At 49.6% G+C, this 20245-nt stretch overlaps 1 protein-coding gene across 3 annotated transcripts in view; it reads left to right on the top strand.

Annotated features, from left to right (window-relative positions):
- Positions 1 to 20245, top strand: part of C21H19orf47 (chromosome 21 C19orf47 homolog) — a 32111-nt gene that overhangs the window by 10189 nt on the left and 1677 nt on the right. The window contains exons 7-11 of one of the 3 annotated variants that reach the window (XM_054710758.1): positions 2653 to 2790; positions 4305 to 4457; positions 6189 to 6259; positions 7870 to 8200; positions 8871 to 9138. In XM_054710758.1, the coding sequence (XP_054566733.1) occupies positions 2653 to 2790; positions 4305 to 4457; positions 6189 to 6259; positions 7870 to 8200; positions 8871 to 8959 (782 nt within the window). In that variant the 3' untranslated portion in view covers positions 8960 to 9138. Of the gene's footprint in view, positions 1 to 2652; positions 2791 to 4304; positions 4458 to 6188; positions 6260 to 7869; positions 9139 to 20245 lie in introns of those variants that run through there. The other 2 variants (XM_054710759.1, XM_028142685.2) reach the window with 2 other exon arrangements.

Genomic DNA, 20245 nt, shown 5'->3' with positions numbered 1-20245 from the left:
CCTGGGACCTTTCAGTCCGCAGGCCGACGCTCTATCCACTGAGCCAAACCGGTTTCGGCATTAGGGGCCGTTTTTATCAGCACAACCATAGACCACTTGTTGACAGTATGAGAGCTGAAACAAGAACACAGCGTGTGGCTTGTTTGGCCTCAGTTGGGAGTGTGGGTGTTGGGCGACTCAAGTTTTTCCCCATTCTGTGCATGTCTGTGAATGACCACAGAGGCACCGTGAGTGTTAGTTTTGGGGGTTACAAGTAAATTTTAGTGAAGAGGTGAATTTGAAAATGTGGAACCAGTGAATGGTGAGAACCGGCTCTAGTTTTACTTTTGTTTCTTTATTATTATGATACATTAAAAAAAATAAACCTGCCGAAACCGGTTTGGCTCAGTGGATAGAGCATCGGCCTGCGGACTCAAGGGTCCCAGGTTCGATTCCGGTTAAGGGCATGTACCTTGGTTGCGGGCACATCCCCAGTAGGGGGTGTACAAGAGGCAGCTGATTGATGTTTCTCTCTCATCGATGTTTCTAACTCTCTATCCCTCTCTCTTCCTCTCTGTAAAAAATCAATAAAATACATTAAAAAAAATAAAAAATAAACCTAAAAAAAAAAAACCACCTAAAAAATGTAACATGCATATTTGTTAGCCTTTGCTACTTAGCAAGCCACCCCAAAACTGGTTTCAAACACCGACATTTCTTTCCCATGGCTTTATGACTTGGTTGGTCATTTCTGCTCTGGGCCAGCTCAGCTGGTCTCGATGGCTGATCTAGGAGACCTCAACACACATCTGATGGCTGGCTTGATGTCAACAGGGGCAGTTTGGGCACATGCCTCTCATTTCCTAGCAGCTAGCTCAGGCTCATCCGTACAAGGGTGGTTGCAGGACTCCCAAAAGCAGCATAGGAAGGCAGCCCCCATTTTTCAGATCACCTCTGAGCCTCTGCTTGTGTAACATTTGCTCTTGTCCCATTGGCCAGAGCCAGTTACATGGCTCAACCCAGAGTCATTGTGGGCAGGGCCTACCCAAAGGCATGGTCAAGGGAGGCTGAACAAATTGGGGGTTCGTTTCTGTAAACATCTCCTACAACTTACATGCAGGAAAGGGTTCAGATCACAACAGTACAGCTGAATGACCTTACAGACGGGACACCGTGTGGGCAGCAGTCACGATGGCAGAGCACAAAGCACCTGATGCTAACATTCAGGAGAGACAGTTGTTTTCCCTCTGCCTAAATGGTGCTAACTTGCCATGATGATACGTGTCTCCGACTGTCTCCCTCCCACGCTGGGATTGGCCTCTGCTACTTAGCCTTACATGCTACACATGCTACAGCTCTCACCTTATACCCTAGGGCAGTGGTCGGCAAACTCATTAGTCAACAGAGCCAAATATCAACAGTACAACGATTGAAATTTCTTTTGAGAGCCAAATTTTTTTTTTTTTTAAATATATTTTATTGATTTTTTACAGAGAGGAAGAGAGAGGGATAGAAAGTTAGAAACATCGATGAGAGAGAAACATCGATCAGCTGCCTCTTGCACACCCCCTACTGGGGATGCGCCCGCAACCAAGGTACATGCCCTTGACCGGAATCGAACCTGGGACCCTTGAGTCCGCAGGCTGACGCTCTATCCACTGAGCCAAACCGGTTTCGGCGAGAGCCAAATTTTTTAAACTTAAACTTTTTCTAACGCCACTTCTTCAAAGTAGACTCGCCCAGGCCGTGGTATTTTGTGGAAGAGCCACACTCAAGGGGCCAAAGAGCCGCATGTGGCTCGAGAGCCGCAGTTTGCCGACCACGGCCCTAGGGCATCCCTTTCTTGCTCTACAGAAAACAGGGTCCATCAGAGACTGTCCCCACGCCCAGAGGGGGAGGTCACCGCTTTTCTTGCCCCAGCCCAGCTGGAGCCAGACCCACATTCCCAGGCCTGGCTGAGTGACCCCCACTCTGAATCCCAGTTCCCTTGTCGGTATAGTTGGTTATCAGTAGGGTCTGTCTAGCACAGATGTTGGGGAGTGGGTGGTAGTGTTCATCTTTTCAGTAGATGCTTATGGAGGGCTGTGAAGTGCCAGACATGTTGTGGGCACTGGGGATACAGCAGGGAACAGGCAGAGTCTCCTCAGGGAGCTTGCATGCTCTGGGAGAATCCACCAGTAAACAAATACTGTCACTTACCGTTGAGCAGCAGTAAAGGCTATGAAGGAAGAGGAAGTGTAGTGTAGGGCAGGTGGATGGGGTGGTCCGGGAAGCGCTCTCTGAGGAGACCACGTGAGAGGAGACCTGCGTGAAGGGGCCGAGCAAACCTGTTGGTACTCCGGGAACGGCGCGCCCGGCCGAGGGAACGGCTTGGCTGAAGTGCAGCGTGGAGGGGAGGGTCAAGGTCTGTGTGGGGCTGCATCACTAACTGATGGGTGAAGTATGGTAGGGACCAGTCTGGTCTTGGGTCTCCGGAAAGACCCTCAGGGCAGGGAGGGGTAGGCTAGTTCCTGGAAAGACTGGCCCACCCAACCCTCAGGCATCCCCACAGGAGGCCAGCACAGCCACAGAGGAACTCTGGCTGCTCCTTCCCCATTCAGTCCCAAGGCTGGCCTCCAGCCGGCCCCCCTCCCAGGGCCCACTGCACTGGACTCTTCCTTTTCCTCCCTGCAGCCGCCTCCCGCATGATCGCCAACAGCTTGAACCGAGACTCCCCACCTGGAACTCCCCCGAGGCGGCCAGATACCAGTACCTCTAAGATCTCCGTCACCGTGTCCAATAAGATGGCAGCCAAGAGTGCCAAGGCCGCCGGTGAGGGCACTGGGGCAGGTGGTGGGAGGAGCTGGAGGTGAATATGGGTTGGTAGATGGGGGTCATGTTCCCAGCGTTGTGAGTGCCTGAAGGCCACCAGGTTCAAAGGGTTTGTCATTGATCAAGTCACTGCACGTCCGGGGGCCTCGCTTTCCACGTCTATAGAATGGGGCTGGGGGTACCCTACCCGGAGGACAGTCAGAAGCACTTGAGATGGTGCATGTAAGCACAGGGGCACTGTGGATCTCACTCAGTGCTTGGTTCAGTCTTTTTAATTTTATTTTATTGTGGCCAGAACACTTAACATGAGGTCTACCCTCTTAACCAAGTTGTAAGTGTACACAGCAGTACTGTTGACTGTGGGTGGTTCAGTCTTTTCTAACAGATGTTCACTGAGCCCCGCACTGTGCCGGCCCTGTGCTTGATGCCTGGGGTCAAAGGTAAAGAAGCTACTGTTTCCTCTCAGCAGCCAGAGGGATCTTTCAGAACCCTCAGCCAGATCTTTTCACACCTTTGTCTAGAACTCTCCAGGGCTTCCCATTATCCCAGCAATAAAATCCAGTCCTAAGTGGATTCCTGTCTTGTGTCCCTTTCCCTTGCTCGCTGCCTCCGGCCCCATCCAGGCTCCTCCCCACTGTGGGGCCTTTGCCCCGTGTCCCCTTCTTCTGCAGCGTGCTTCCTTTGCAGACTTCCCAGGCTGGCCTCTGCTCTTCTAGGTCTCAGCTCGAAAGCTGGGATTGGGACTCTGGCCTTAGGGCTGTCAAGCCCTCTCTATGCTGCCACTTTCCCCCTTTGTTGGACCCATCCCACAACGTGATGTTGGCACAAGTGGAACCTGAGGCCCGGGGAGGGGGCTTCGTAATCTGACCCCCAGCCCCATCATGCCCTGTCCACCTCTTTGGCACCCTGCACGCTCCCTTTTTTGCTGGGGGCGTTTGCAAGTGCCTCATCCCCCTTCTGGCCTTGTGATTTGCGTGCCATGAGAAAGAAAGTTAAAATTACTTTCCAAAGTTTGAAAAGGTAGCCTGGGAGGGACTGGCACTCTTTCCCCTCGACACATTTGAGGGGATTCTTTTTTGTGAAAATGGAGTTAAAATTTAGTTACATACAGCTTGTAAGTTTACGGCTTGATTTGTTTTTGAAAGGTGAGCACACCTGTGAAACCACTACCTGGTGGGGCTCTGTAACCTTCCCTCCCAACCCAGGTCTGAGGGGAGTCTGGGCTGGGAGGTGAGCTGCTTGGGGTGGACAGAGCCACAGAGAGTGGGAGGCCCACCGCAGCCTGGGGTTTCCGAGGACCTTCTGCCCCGTCTGGCTCAGACCTCTGAGTTTCTCATCTGAGTTTCCCGGTGGTTCAGAGTCAGTGGTGATAGGGGTGGTTGGGAAGATAAGGGGTTCCAGTCATGCGGATGCATGGAGATGAAGGGCACATATGTGCCCTTTGCAGGGCATCTGGTCCCTATCCTGGGAGAACATCCTATCCTAGAAGCGCTCAGCCACACCCTCTTCCCCAGCTGCCCTGGCCCGCCGGGAAGAGGAGAGCCTGACTGTCCCCACCAAGCGCCGCAGGGTCACTGCCGAGATGGAGGGGAAATACATCATCAACATGCCCAAAGGCACCACCCCCCGGACCCGCAAGATCCTTGAGCAACAGCAGGCGGCGAAAGGTACTGGCCTGGCAGGGGTGCCCGCTGGCATAGCCTGCGTTTCCCTTTTGGTCTCATCGCGCTGGCATTGGCTGAGAAGCAGGCTGTAAAGGGACCCGGGGGACCTTGGACCAAGGGAACAGCGATGGTAGCCATGGAGGAGGGGGTAGGTCTCCACCTCTGCCCTGGTGTCCTGAGGTTAGTGTTGCAGGTCTGCTTAGTCCCTCAGCCTGGCGCTCTTCACGGTGAGGGTGGGGAGGGTTCAGGGGCATGGATTTGGTGATGGCTGCCTCTAAAGCTGTGCTGTGCCTGGCTGAGGGCAGGTGCCCCAAGAAGTGGGGACTGTCATTATGAGCCCGAGGGGTCTGGTTGAGATTCAGTCCAGCGCTGCAGCTTGTATTTGGTAGTACGGAGATGGCGCTCTGTGGACTCAGAATGTAGTCTGTGTTCTCATGGGAAAACGTTCAGATGATGCAGAAGCCATGTACAGTGAAAACAGACTGTTTCCCTCCCTCCCACCTCCCTGCCTGTTGCTAACCTTTCCAGACTAACATCCATGAACTCACTTGCATCTGTATACATGTCCACACACATATGGGCGTTTTTTTCCTTCTAAATGTGTAGCATCATCCTGTAGGTATTATTCTATTACTCTTCTATTGAGGTCTTTTCACTTTAGTGTATGTACATCTACAGTCCATCCTCCGTATCCATGAGTTTTGCATCCGTGGACTCAACTAACTGCAGATTGAAAACATTCAGGGAAGCCCTGGCTGGTGTTCGCAGTGGTTAGAGCACTGGCCAGTGCATCGAAGGGTTGCGGGTTTGATTCCTGGTCAAGGGCATGTACCTGGGTTGCAGGTTTGATCCCCACCCCAATCAGGGTGCATGTGGGAGGCAACCGATCGATGTGTCTCTCTCACATCAATGTTTCTCTCTCTCTCCCTCCCTCCCCATTACCCCTCTCTTCCTTCCACTCTTTCTAAAAATTGATGGGAAAAAATATCCTCTGGTGAGGATTAACAAAAAAAGGAAAAAAGAGAATATTCAAGGGGGAAAAAAGCCCAGAAATTTCCAAAAAGCAAAACTTGAATTTGCCACGTGCTGAGTGCTACCCTTGATCCCTGTGAATGACATAGTGATAAGTAGGTGTACCCGGCTTTAACACCATGGAAATAGAGATGATTTGCACATACTGTGCCATTTTATATGGGGACTTGAGCTTCGCGGATTTTGGTACTCATGCGGTACTGAAACCAGTCCCCCTCAGATACCGAGGAACGGCTGTGCGCATTCTTGCTAATGATTGTTTAATATTTCCACAGTATTTATATATCGTATCAAGCATTCTGTTGGTGACTGTTTAGGTTGTTATTTAGAGAGAGAACTTGTTACTATTCATCAGATTTTCTCAGAGGCCTATGACCCCAAAAAGAGTGAGAGGCCCGAGTAGTGATCAAGAACTCTTCCTGCACACACACTTGATGAACTTGTACGAGGTACAAGGAACACATGTCAATTTTAGCTCATCCTTCCCACAGCGGACACCAGCCAGAAGCTAGTGGGTTAAGGTCAGTGTTAACCAAAAAGTGTAGACAAAGCCTAACTGGGCCCAGTCTGTGCCTATTGTACCAGCGCTGCTTGGGGTCCAGGCTGCCATGTTGTCCCCTCCCTTGTCTGCACATGTTCACCCGGGTCTGGGCCACAGGGGCCACTCAGCAGGTGCTGAACGATGGCCTTGCTTCCCTCCAGGTCTCCACCGGACGTCTGTGTTCGACCGCCTCGGTGCCGAGACCAAGGCAGACACCACGACGGGCAATAAAGTGAGTTGGAGACTGGGGAGCCACTCGGGGGGGGGGCTCTCAAATTCTTGTCCTCCCTGGGTGTTGTTCCTGACACTTCCCACATCTCACCCCTGGCACACCCTGGGCCCATCTCACCTGCCTTTCCAGCCTCAGTTCCCTTCTTTGCACTGGCGGCTTCCCTGTCTTCTGCCCTGACCTGTCCCGACGTCCAGTCCTGGGGTCTGGCTGACTCCTGGATGCTGCCCTGTCCCAAACCACCTTCAGCTTCATCCCCCAAAGCAACCCCTCTCCTGGGCCCTGTCTCAGGGACGCCCCACGGTCCTCATTCTAGGCAGTCACCAGACGGATGGCGCCATCTGTCTTGCCTGCTCTGCCACCTCTCCCTGTCTGGATAGGGCAGTGGCCTCCTAACTGGTCCCTGTGCGGCTACCGAGAACCCCTGCAGCCCTTCTCCCACAGCAGCAGCGTGTGCTGCCACCGGACAGGCCGCCCGCCGCCCCCTGCAAGCCCACTCTTCTCCCCTTGGCCCTGCAGTCACAGGCCCGAGGCATGGTGCGTGCGTAGGAGCACCCCGCCTGGGCCCGCTGCACGGGGTGAATCTGCCACCGCCTGGCTGCATGGCCTTGGCCATGTCACTTATGCCCTTCCTACCTTGGTTTCCTGTATAGCAGCCACCGCATAGGGTGACCGTGAGGATTAAGTGAGAGGTACCTGCATGGTGCTATGGGGTCTGGGGCGTGGTAAGCACCCTTCAGTGTCTCCAGCTGCATCTGCTGCCTCAACCCCTCACCCACCAGGCCTCACCCGCTCTGGCCTTTTCTCACTTCCTAGAATCTTGGCATGAGCATGGTAATGGCACTCAGGGTCATGTGGCTTGAAGACGGAGCCACGTCAAGAGCTTGGCCCAAGCCAGTGCTGCAGTGATTCTTACTCCGGCCTCGGGGACTCAGCTGCTCCCTTTGCTGCTGATTCAGTCCTGAGGGTCTGGCTTAAATGTTGGTGTTTCCGAGAGCTTCCCTGAACTCCGAGAAGAGACGAGGCTTCCCTGTCTCCTGCTCTCCAGCACCCTCCTCCCCTCCACAGAATGGATCACTGTCGTAATTAGAGGATTACTTGTGTCATTTCCAGTGCCAGGTCTGTCTTCCCCTCTGGACTGTGAGCCCCCTGAGGACAGGGCCAGGCCTGTCTTGGGCACCCCTGTGTCCCCAGCACCACCCAGCACAGGGCCAGGTACAGAGTCAGGACTCCGAAAATATCTGTCAAGTCATGACCAACTTTGTCTTTTCTCTCCTGTTCATCTGTAAACCTTAGCTGATGGTCTTACCTCTTTGTGGCATGTGCTTTCTCCTCTCCTTACTAGACCCACTTCCGGTCAGCTCTCAGATCTCATCTCAGATGTCCCTTCCCCAGGGAGCCTTTCCTGACCTCCACCCAAGGTCAGGAGCCTCCTCTGGGCTCCCCCCAGTTCCCTGGACCTCCCTGTCATGGCTCTTGCCAATATCTATGTGTCACCAATGGGTGTTTCTCTCAACTTCGATCTCGGAGGCCAGCAGGCACATGAGGCAGCTGTCCGTTATTACACGCTGAATGACTAAATGACTCACTTGTCCTGTCTCTGACCTCCACAGCCCACGGGAGTCTTCAGCCGCCTCGGGGCTACCCCAGACATGGATGAGGATCTGGCTTGGGACAGCGACAATGACAGCAGCAGCTCCGTCCTCCAATATGCCGGGGTCCTGAAGAAGCTAGGCCCGGGCCCGACCAAGGCCAGTCCCCAGCCGGTGCTGACTGTCAAAGCCAAGGCCACGAGCTCAGCGACGATGGCCAACACCCCGACAGTGCGGCGCCTGGCCCTTCCCTCCCGCCCAGGGTCCCTGTCCAAAGTCAGCGTCATCCAGAGACTGGGCAAGGCTGCCCCTGTGCCCGAGGCCCAGGACAGCCAGGTCACGAGCACCAAGAGTAAGTCATCAGCCGAGGTCAAGGTCACCATTAAGAGGACTCTGGGGCCCCGGGGGAGCAGCTCCAGCGAGGGCCTGGGTGCCCAGATGGACCATGCAGGCACTGTGAGCGTGTTCAAAAGACTGGGCCGCAGGACCTTCTAGCCCACAGGTGGGGCACAGGCCCCTCTCCAGGCTCTTGACTCCATCAGTCTCCAGCCAGGGCCCAGCCTCGGACGGCACTGCGGGCCTCCCTCAGGCACTCGGCCCGGCCCGAGCTTTGTGGGGATGCATCCCGTTTACTGAGTCCGAGGTGGTCGTTGTGGCCTGGCCTTGCCGCTCTGGGACTTTCCCTTCTCTCGTGTCCTCTGTTCTGTCCTCTCCGACCGTGGCCTTGGCAGGGCCCTCTTTTCTACCTCTCCCAAGTGCCAAGTGCCCTTTATCTCTCCTATACCCGCTCCCTCCCTCCTTCTCAGCAGCCTCCACTGCCTCAAACCCCAGCTTCTCGGCCTCTTGGTCCCCAGGAGCAGATGTTGCCCGGGGGGGGGTCCCCCTTATCCCCCCCCCCACCCTGCCACTTCCTGACTTCCCTCCCATCACTCCTCTGGCCCCCACCCCCCAACTTTAACTTCTTTTTCTCTCCCTGTCTTCACTCCATTCATTTATCTTCTGTTTTCTGTCCATGTGGTAAGGCCCGACTGTCCGCTGCATCCTGCCTGACCCTCCTGCACCTCCGGCCTCCCAGCGGCCCCCTCGTCGGCAGTGGCGTCGAGCCTGTTGAGACTGTTAGCAGCCTCACTCCCAGGCTGGAGGGACCTCCCCAGACCCTGGGCCGCAGCAGGGGCACCTCCGTCTTCCTGCCCCGGGCATCTTCTCTCTGAAAGGCAGTGGCGGGTGGCGGGCAAGGGGCACTGGGAAGGGAGGCCAGTGCCGAGAGAAGAAAATAGCTGTTTTAATATATTTTTGACTTTCAAATGTTTTCCTCCCCTCCTTCAAGGTGAGTCACAGGATTGTTTTTCACACAAAGCATGTGATGGAGGGGTCGCAGTGAAGAGCTGGGCTCTGTCTCTGAATGTCAGGCTCCCGGCACACGTGGGCCATGTCTCTGCCGCAGGCCCATGTCCGAGGGAGTACTGGCCGCGGTCGGTGTGTAGTTGGGCCTCCTCCCCTCACCAGGAAGCTGCCTCGGTTCTGTCACTCTGCCCTCCCCCTCCCTAGGTTTCACCTGTTTCTGTCTCTCTCTCTGTTGGTGGCTTTCCAAGTTGCAGGCTCCATTTGAAGGTGAGGGATTCACATGGGTTTGATTTCCACTTGTTCGCTGCTGTACAGCCCCTACTCTGTGCCAGGCCTGCTCTGGGAGCTGGGACCTCCGTGAGCAAGACAGACAAGCCCCTGCCCACGTGTGCTGACTGCTCCAGCCAGGGAGACGGGCAGTGAAGTGACCACGGGATTGAGGGATGAGTGAAAGTGACCAGGGCCTCTTTACTAATTTATTTTATATATTAAAATATATTTTTATTGATTTCAGAGAGGAAGGGAGTGGGATAGAGAGATAGAAACATCAATTATGAGAATCATTGATTAGCTACCTCCTGCACGCCCCCTACTGGGGATCATGCCGCCACCTGGGCATGTGCCCTTGACCAGAATCAAACCAGGGACCTTTCAGTCTGCAGGCGTCCGCACACCAGCTAGGGCAGACCAGGGCCTCTTTAGATGTTGGGGGTAAGAAGACCTTTCGGGGGAGGTGACAGGCTGAGCTGGGAATGAGAAAGCAGCTACATAAAGTTCAAGAGGAGTGTTCAGGCAGAAGAAACGGCTGGGCAAAGGCCTGCCTTGGACAAGGAACGCAGAGGCCAATGTGGCCAGCAAGGAGTGGGGGACTTCCCCTTCAGCACAGGTGGGGGAGGGGGATACTGAGGCTCTCCGACTCTGGGGGAGGAATTTGGACATCACCCCCCAGAGCACTGAGGAGTTGGGGAGGTTTGAGGCAGGCAGTAATGATCTGAGTTGCCTTCTGTGAAGCTGGCTGTGGCCCTGGGAGGAGGATAAATTGCCGGAAGGGTGGGGTGGAGCAGGGAGGCAGTGGCCTGTGGAGAAAGGAAGGTTGGTGGTGGGGAGGCCAGAAATGGATGGCCTCGGGTGTGCTTCAGAGGAGCAGCAGGGTGCCCTGAGAGACTGGGCGTTGGGGTAAGGGAAGGAGGGGAAGCATGGGTCACTCCTGGATGGGAGACTTGAGCACCTAGAGGAAGGTACTCTGTGAGGCCGGGAGGCCAGGGAAGGAGGAGCGGGTTGGGTGGGAGGGCACTCGGCTTTTCGGCTTTCACCTTGACAGGTGAGCAGGCTGCTGGGGCTCGGGGCCACCTGGGCTGGAGGTCAGCAGCTTCGGGGCACTCTGAGGGTACTGTTGTGTTCAAAGCCAAGGGCTTGGCGACACCAGCTGAAAAGGAGCATAAGAGAGGGGAGGCCCCAGAGGAGCATGGGGCCCCTTCCCATTTAGAGAACAGGTCTGATAAGGGGGTCACCAAAGAGTGGTGGGGAGTTTGGAAGAGACCGTAGAGCAGGTGGAGATGAGATTAAACCTTATCCATTTTTTTTTATCGTGGTAAAATATACATAACATAAAATTTGCCATTTTAGCCCAGCCAGCATGGCTCAGTGGTTGAACGTTGATCTATGAACCAGGAGGTCACGGTTTGATTCCCAGTCAGAGCACATGCCCGGGTTTCGGGCTTGATCCCCTGTGTGGGACGTGTGGGAGGTAGCCGATCAATGATTCTCTCTCATCATTGATGTTTATATATCTCTCTCCCTCTCCCTTCCTCTCTGAAATCAATAAGAATAATATATATATATATTTTTAATTACCATTTTAACCTTTTTTTTAAAAAAAAATAAAATCCTCACCCAAGGGTATTTTTTCCCATTGATTACTAGAGAGAGTGGAAGGGAAGGAGGAGTGGGAGAGAGAAAGAGAGAAACATTGAGGTGAGAGAGATACATGGATTGGTTGCCTCACTCCAGCACCCCTACTGGGGCTGGGGAACCTACAACTGAGATACATGCTCTTGACTGGGAATCAAACCTGCGACCCTTCCGTCCACAGGCCCATGCTCTAACCCCTGAGAAACGGGCCAAGGCCCATTTTTAAATATACTGTTCACTGGTGTTAAGTACATTCACATTGTTGTATAACCACCACCACCACCATCCATCTCCAGATCTATTTTTGTTTGCCCAAACCCATCACCCATTTATTTTTAGTTTTTTTGGGTGTAATGTCATATTGGGAAGCTACTGTGTGTCAGGCAGTGTCCCAAGCACTGGGCCTGGGGTGTGAAGGGCTGGATTTCAGTATGAGGGACAGTGGTAGAGAGAGCAGCCATAGACCCCTCTCCTGGTGAGGGCCCGGGCTTGGCCCTCATGGGACTGAGGCTGGACCTCAGAGGGACAGCAAGTGGTGGTGATGCCAGGGTTGCAGAGTCCTCCCTCATGCCCGAGCCATAAGGAGGAGCTCACACACACATGCACTTGCCTTGCTGCTCTTCATCCCCCTGCCCCCGCCCCACTTCATGGATAATTTTATCAACTGCCAAGGTTAATTGGAAGTGTTTCAGTTACTAAATTTAAGAGCACGGTAATTTCTTGATGTGTAATAGGAACTACGATAATGTAAACAAATGTATAGCTCATTGACCATGAGCAGTTTGCCTGCGTGGGTCAGTCATGTCACTGTGCTCTGCACAGAGGCTCAGAGGGAAGCAGACTGGAAGGCCTCACCCAGCCAGAGTGACCTCACCCAGCCTGGGCTAGACGTCAGGGAGCTGACCAGGATCCTGGCCCCATATCCCCTACCCTGTGTGCTGTCTCAGGTACAGATTTGACACAGGGTTCTTTTGGAAAGGGTAAGGGCGGTCCTAGGAGAGTAGTTTTGGATTTTCTAGAGTAATCTGTGTTCCCTGCCTGGTCAACTTGCGCTCAAGCATTTGCAGCTCTGGTATGCCATGGGCCATGAGAGTCACATCCCATCCTGCCACCCTTGGCCAGAGGGACCCAAGCTGGATGCCTCCTCTGCTGCCAGCCTCTCTAGAGCCCCAGTGTCCCACTCATTTCATTTGGTGATTACGCCCAAACCAGCCCAACAGCTGTGACCCCAGCGATGCATCATTTCCCCCCCTGGTTTTCTTAAATATTTTTGAGCATAAATAATACACATGGTTCAAAATGCAAAAGATACAAAAGGCTTTTACAGTGAAAAGTTTCTTCTTGAGTCTTCTGGCCCTCAAGTCCTCTCCTCAGAGGCGCCACTACTGTCACCAATGTATTGGTAATTCTTCCAGCCAGAGATGTGTGTATGTGTGTGCCAGCACACACACACACATACACACGCGCAGAGGGACATGTACACACATCTTTTTTAAAGTATATATTTTTATTGATTTCAGAGAGGTAGAGAGAAATAGAAACATCAATGATGAGAGAGAATCATTGATTGGCTGCCTCCTGCATGCCTCCAACCAGGATCAAGCCTGTAACCCAGGCACGTGCTCTGACTGGGAATTGAACTGTGACCTCCTGGTTCATAGGTCAATGTTCAACCGCTGAGCCACACCAGCCGGGCTAAGCACTCACATCTTAATGGCCTACTCTACTTAACCAGTTCTTTCTGGAAGGGAATTCAAGTTGTGTCCAGTCTCTTGCTATTATGTGAAAAGCTGCAGGAATAACCTTGTTCTCACGTGGAGTCCCTTCAGTGGTGAAATTGAAGAGTTCTAATGACAGCAATTCAGTGCAAATACTCTACTGGATCAATAGCATATCTGAACTAGGCTCTCCCCCAAGACTATTGGCATTCTTCAAGTGATTTATTTATACATTTATCACCCATTCCCAAAGGACTTAAGAGCAGTTGGACTCATTTAATTGGAGAGTGCTGGAGGAAGCGGGACAGGAGATGCTAAGAGCTAACATTGACTTCTGCCAGGAAGTACTAAAAGGCTTTGCTAAGTTGATGGACTTGTTGACTCCTCAGGGCCAGGGGATCACCATGAAGGTCAGGGACTTCATATTCTCATGCTGTAAACTGACATGGAAGTGGAGGGGCAATGAGCCCATGGCTCTGGCTAAATCACAAAGCCAGATCTGAGCCAGCGCAGGCGGGTGATTGTCTTTGAATGTGGTCTTTGGATGAGGTTACCTCTGGACACATTACCTCTTCTGGCAGCTCCCACCAGTGGATGCAAAGCAAGACGGGAATCTGCAGTGCTGCGGCGGCGGCAAGGTCTTGGCCAGATCCAACACCCTTCCTCCAGTGCCTGAGCCTGGTTTGGTGAGATGTGCAAGGAGTTGGGTCACAGTGACCTTTGGGCTCTCAGCTGACTTAGTTTGGTGAGCTCTGCTCCTATAGACCTGACTTTGAAGGCCTGACCATTACCTACCCTGAACTTGATCTAATTTGTGAACTCCAAGCCAGGCCTTTGCAAACTTCATCAAACAGGAACAGTCTTTATTTTTTAGAACAGTTTTAGTAGAATTACAAAAAAATAGAGTACATTTAGTACAAAGTTCCCATGTACACCACATCCAATTTCCCCTATTAGTGGTATCTTAAATTAGTATGATGTATTTGTTATAATTAATGAACCAATATGGATACCTTAATATTAATTGAAGTCCATAGTTACTCAGATTTCCGTAGTTTTAACACCGTTTTCTGTTCTGGGATACCGTGTTACATTTATGTTGGCAAACGAGGTGGTGTTGTGTCTCAGTCTCCTCCTGGTTGTGGGAGTTTCTCAGACTTGTTTTTTATGATCTTGACATTTAGTTTTTTTTTTGTTTTTTAATCTTTTCTTGCTTTATTATTATTTTTTGTTATTTGTATGACCTTGACATTTTGAAGAATACTGGTCAGGTGTATTATAGGATGGCTCTTAATAGGGATTTTTTTCTCCTGATTATAGTGGGGTTACATGTTGTTCAGAGGAAGAGCTCAGAGGTAAAGTGCCATTTTGTCACCCTATGTCTAGGGTGCATACTGTTAACATGATTTATCACTGTTTTCATTAACCTTGATCACCTGGCTTGATTACCGACCATTTATTTGTCAGATATCTACACTATAAAGTTGTTCTTTCTCTCCATGTGGACTCTGAAAGGAAGTCAGTCCGCACAGCCCTCACGTAGGAGTTGGGGGGCTCATGCTCTACGTCCTTGAAGGAAAAACCCACATGAATTATCTGGAATTCTTCTGCCAGGGAGACTTGTCTGTTCTTCCTATGTATTAATTTATTCAATCTTTTATTTTTTTCATCAGTATGGACTTATGGATGTTTATTTTAGACTTTGGGTTGTAACCCAGTGCTACCTTATTTATTTCATTGTTTACATTATTTCAGCTGTGGCCATTGGGAGTTCTTTCAGTTCTCTCCTGTGTCCCTTTGACATACCTCCATCATTGGGTACTGGGTATTTTTTTGGGGGGGGAGTTTGTTTGTTGGCACTTCTTTAGTTTCTGGCACTATAGGTACTCCAGGCTCATCTTGTATATGTCCTGGCCTGGTCCTAGAGTGAGCCATTTCTACAAGGAGCCTTAGTGCCTTTTATTGTAGAATAGTATTAGAAACCAAGATCTATGGATGAGATTTAATATAGAAACCCATTATAGGAAGCATGTTTAAAACAGAAAAGCAAAAACAAACAAGCAAACAAAACAGAAAAGCAATAATTTACTAGCATTTAAGTGCTTTTTAAATTAATTCATGCAAACAGTACAAAATTCAAAGGTACAAAAGGATATATACAATAAGACTGTTCTGTGCCCAGTAGACTGACAAGATATTCCAAGCCTCAGTGTTGGGGAAGATGTGGAGAAATGGGAGTATGTACCCTGCAGTAGGAATGTCAGGTGGTATCAACCACATAAAGAGCTTTTTAAAAAATTTTAGTATATTTTTATTGATTTCAGAGAGGAAGGGAGAGGGAGAGAGAGATAGAAACATCAATGATGAGAGAGAATCATTGACTGGCTGCCTCCTGCCCGCCCCTTCTGGGGATCGAGCCCGCAAACTGGGCATGTGCCCCTGACCGGAATCGAACCTGGGATCCTCCAATCTGCAGGCCAACACTCTACCCACTGAGAAAAACCAGCTAGGGCAGAAAGAGCTTTTTAAAAAAATAAAACACCACTTTATTAAGCCCTGGCCGGTTGCCCAGTGGTTAGAGCATTGGCTTGCAGCCTGAAGGGATTCCAGTCAAGGGCACTTACCTAAGTTGCAGGATCGATCCCAAGCCCTGGTCGGGGCTCATGTGGGAGGCAACCAGTCGATGTGTCTCTCACATTGATGTTTCTCCCTGTTTCTCCCCTCCCTTCCACTCTCAAAATCAATGGAAAAATATTCTCGGATGAGGATTAACAAAAAAACACACCAAAAAACAAACAAACAAAAAGCCCAGTTTCTTGAGATATAGTTCACATACCAGACAATTCACCCACTTAAAGGACACAATTCACAGAATTATGCATTCATCACTACATTTTAGAAAATGTTTTTACCCCAAAAAGAAACCCCACATTCCTTAACCATCATTCCCCAAGTCTTCCCATACTCTGCCCCCCACTTCAAGCCCTTGGCAACCATGAATCTGCTGTCTCTATAGATTTGCCTCTTACAGATGTTTCCTATAAATTGAGTCATATAATATGTGGCCTTTTGTGTCTGGCTTCTTTCACTTAGCGTGTTTTCAAGGTTCATGTTGTAGCATGTGTCAGTACTTCATTTTTATTGATGAATAATAATGCATTGTGTGTATTATAGTTTGTTTATTTTATTGATGGATATTTGGGTTGGTTCCACTTTGGGGCTATTATGAATAACTAGGGGCCCGGTGCATGAAATTCGTGCACTGGGGGAAGGGTCCCTCAGCCCAGCCTGCCCCCTCTCACATACTGGGAGCCCTCAGGGGATGTCCTACTGATGGCTTAGGTGACCGGGCTGATCAGGGGAAGGCACCAGCCCCATCTCCCCACTGCTGCAGCCACTGCCAGTCACCGCAGCCGCCAAGGTATTTTCATCAACACAGACTCCAGTCCCTTCACCATGAAAAAAATGACAACTTTCTTTAGGCATTTTCAAGATATGTCTTTCATAGGATATGACATTTCTTTCTTTTTTTATCCTCACCTGAGGATATATTTCCATTGATTTTTTTTTCCCCTTCCCTCCGATTGCAGGCTCGGCCCCTGCCCAAGCCTAAAGCCTTAACCGGAGGCTTTAGGCTTGGGCAGGAGGCCCCCCCCCCCGGCTCTGCCCCTCTGATCGCCGGCTCGGGCCGCCCAGGCTTTAGGCTTGGGCAGGGACCCCCCCCTTCCCCTCCGATGGCCGGCTCAGAGTGACCTGGGTGCCGAGGATGTTCCCGGGACCCAGGTACGTATGCAAATTAACCTCCATCTTTGTTGGGTTAATTTGCATACTCACTCTGATTGGCTGTGGGCATAGCGGAGGTACGGTCACTTTACATGTTTGTCTATTATTAGGTAAGATGCCTCTGTGAACTTCTGTGTGGACATATTTTCAATTCTTTTGGGTATATATCTAGAAGTCCAGTTGTTGGGTCATATGTTAATCCTATTTTTAATCATTTGAGGAACTGCCGAACTGTTTTCCAAAGTGTTTGCACCATTTTACATTCCCACCAGCAGTGCATTAGGGTTCTGAGTTCTCCATATTCTTGCCACCTGTCTTTTTTATTACTGCCATCCTAGTTGGTGTGAAATAATATTGCATCATTATGGTTTTGATTTGCATTTCCCTGATGGCTAATGATGTTAAACATCTTTTAAATATGTTTTTAAAATTGATTTTTAGAGAGAGAGGAAGGGAGAGGGAAAGGAGATAAAAACATCAAATGAGAGAGAAACATCATCAATTGGCTGCCTTCTGCATGCCCCCTACTGGGGATTGAGCCTGAAACCCAGGCATGTGCCCTGACTGGGAATCAAACCAGTGACCTCTTGGTTCATGGGTCAGTGCTCAACCACCGAGTCACACAGCCTGGGCCATGTTAAACTTATTTTACTGTGCTTTTTGGAAAGAGCTGACTTTTAAAGTAATTGCGTAGTGTTCCCTTGTGTGTATGCACCTTGATGTATCAAACCAGTCCCTTTTTGTGGACACGTAGTTTCTAAGTCTTTTTCTAAAACAGTGCCTCTCGTGTATACCACATTTTACTCATGTGTGAACATATCCATAGGGTAAGTACCTAGGAGTTAAATTGCAGGGTAAAAGGGAGTACCTATGTTTTATAAGTTTGAATTTATGCCATTTGTGTACTTAGAAGTAAATATTGAGAATAATCAGAGTTGTTTGAAGAACATTCTAATTTTCCCTCCAGTGTTAACATCTAGCAGGTTCAGTCACATCAGAATCAGCAGCCACTTTATTTCTCTTATTTTGTTTTGGTTACTTTTGCATAGACTTGATTTCAGGTTGAGGCAGGGGTTCAGAACACATAAACCTAATTCATTGTTCCAAAATCATCCCCTAAAGCTGCCTTTCTGCTCCTCATATTGAGCACAGGGCTTGCTCCTAAGTGATCAACATAGATGTCCTGGAGATCGTGTGGCCTTCTTGATGATCTGTTAGGATTAAGAGCTTGACCTCTGCAGCTGTGTAATCTTTGCTTCAGTTTCCGCTTCACTAAGATGGAGTAATAGTAGCGCCTACGTCCCAGGGTGATTGTGAAGATTACATGAGTCAGTTCACCTAAAGGGCTTAAAACAGTGCCTGGTACAGTGTTATCTAATTTTATCTCTGAAATTGATGGTTTTCAGGGAAGATATTCAGCACCAGCAATAATTAGAACCACCACATAAGAAACCCTTTTATGACATTCTCATGGGCTACAAAAAAAGAGCATTTTGGGTAACATTTATTTTATTTTATTGATTGATTGATTTGAGAGAGAGGGAGAGAGAAACATTGACCTGTTGCTCCACCCATTTATGCATTCATTGTTTGCTTCTGTGTGTGCCCTGACCGGGGATTGAACCCATAACCTCAGCTCTAATCAACTGAGCTACCCAGCCAGGGCTGGGTAACTCTTTGTTTTTATACTAGAGGCCTGGTGCATAAAAATTCATGCACTCAGGGGGGTCCCTCAGCCCGGCCTGCGCCCTCTCACATTCTGGGAGCCCTCAGGGGATGTCCGACTGACAGCTTAGGCTTGTTCCCTGTAGGGAGCGGGCCTAAGCTGCAGTCTGACCTCCCTCTGAGTGAGTGGCCAGCCCACCCTCCATCACCACGCCACCCCCCTCCCCATCGCTATCCCCTCCCTCTGCCTGCTGGCACTTGCCTTGGCTGGCCTGGCACCACCCGCTCGACCGGGTCGTTCTGCTGTTTGGTCGACTTGCATATTGATAATTGTGAACTTATAGAAAAGTAGCAAGAATAGTACAAGTGTTTTCTATCTACTTTGTATTCAGATTTGCCAGTTGTTTGCTCATTTGCCTTATTCCCTCCTCTCCCCTCCTCCTCTCTGTAAGCATGCATACATACATAGGTACATATACATATGTTGTGTTTTTGAGCCATTTGAGAGTTAGGTTGGAGAATATCCTGCCCTTTTACCTCAGAATACGTCAGTGCATATTTCCTAAGAACAAGAACATTCTCTTTCATAAACATAGTACAACTATCAAATCAAAGAAATTTAACATGGATAAAATATTTTTTAAAATATATTTTTATTGATTTCAGAGAGGAAGGAAGAGGGAGAGAGAGATAGAAACATCCATGATGAGAGAGAATCATGGATCGGCTGCCTCCTGCAAGTCCCCCACTGGGGATGGAGCCCACAACCCAGGCATGTGCCCTAGACTGGAATCGAACCTGGGACCTTTCAGGTTGCAGGCCGACGCTCTATCTACTGAGCCAAACTGGCTAGGGCGGATAAAATATTTTTATCTAAACCCCAGATTCATTAATTTTCCCAATAATGTTCCTTATTGCCATTTTCCCCTCTGGCTCAGAATCTGATTGCGATCACATGTTGCGCTTTTGGGTTATTTTTAATTTTTAAATGAAATTTATTGGGGTGATATTGTTTTAAAACATTATATAGGTTTCAAGTGTACATTTCTATGATACATGACCTGTATATTGCATCGTGTGCTCACCAGCCAAAGTCAAATCATCTTCTGTCACCATATATTTGCCCCCTTTACCTTTTACTACCCCTTCACCCGCTTCCCTCTGGTAACCACCATGCTGCTGTCTGTGTCGATGAGTTTCAGTTTTATATCCCACATATGACTGAAATCATATGGGTCTTAGTTGTTTCCGACTGACTTATTTCACTTAGCATAATATGTCCAGAGTTCACCCATGTTGTTACGGATGGCAATATTTCATCTTTTCTTATGGCTGAGTAGTATTCCATTGTATATATGCACCACTTCTTCTTTATCCAATCTTCTATCCAAGGACACTTGGATTGTTTCCATGTCTTGGCCACTGTGAATATTGCTGCAATGAACATAGGGGTACATATATCTTTGTGAATGAATGTTTTCAAAATTTTCAGGTAGATACCCAGAAGAGGGATTGCTGGGTGATATGGTAACTCTATTCTTAATTTTTTGAGGGGCCTACATACTGTTTTCCATAGTGGTTATACCAGTTTACATTCCCATTAGCAGTGAATGAAGGTTCCTTTTTCTCCATGATCTCTCCAGCACTTGTTATTACTTGCCTTATTGATGATAGCCATTCTAGTAGGTGTGACATGGTATCTCATTGTGAGTTGGACTTGCATTTCCCTAATAGCGAGTGAAGTTGATCATGTATCTATTGGCCATTTGTATGTCTACTTGGGAGAAGTGTCTCTTCAGGTCCTCTGCCCATTTTTTTTTCTCTGCCCATTGATACTGAGTGATATGAGTTCTTTATCTGTTTTGGGTATTAACCCCTTGTTGGAGCTATTGTTTGCAAATACTTCTATTCGGTTGGTTGCCTTTTTGTTTCAGTATTTATGGGTTGGAAGAATCAACATAGTTAAAATGTTCATA

The sequence above is a fragment of the Eptesicus fuscus genome, chromosome 21 (assembly GCF_027574615.1).
Source record: "Eptesicus fuscus isolate TK198812 chromosome 21, DD_ASM_mEF_20220401, whole genome shotgun sequence".
NCBI lineage: Eukaryota > Metazoa > Chordata > Mammalia > Chiroptera > Vespertilionidae > Eptesicus > Eptesicus fuscus.
The sequence above is the reverse complement of the archived record's forward strand: the minus strand, read 5'-3'. Positions and strand labels throughout refer to the sequence as shown.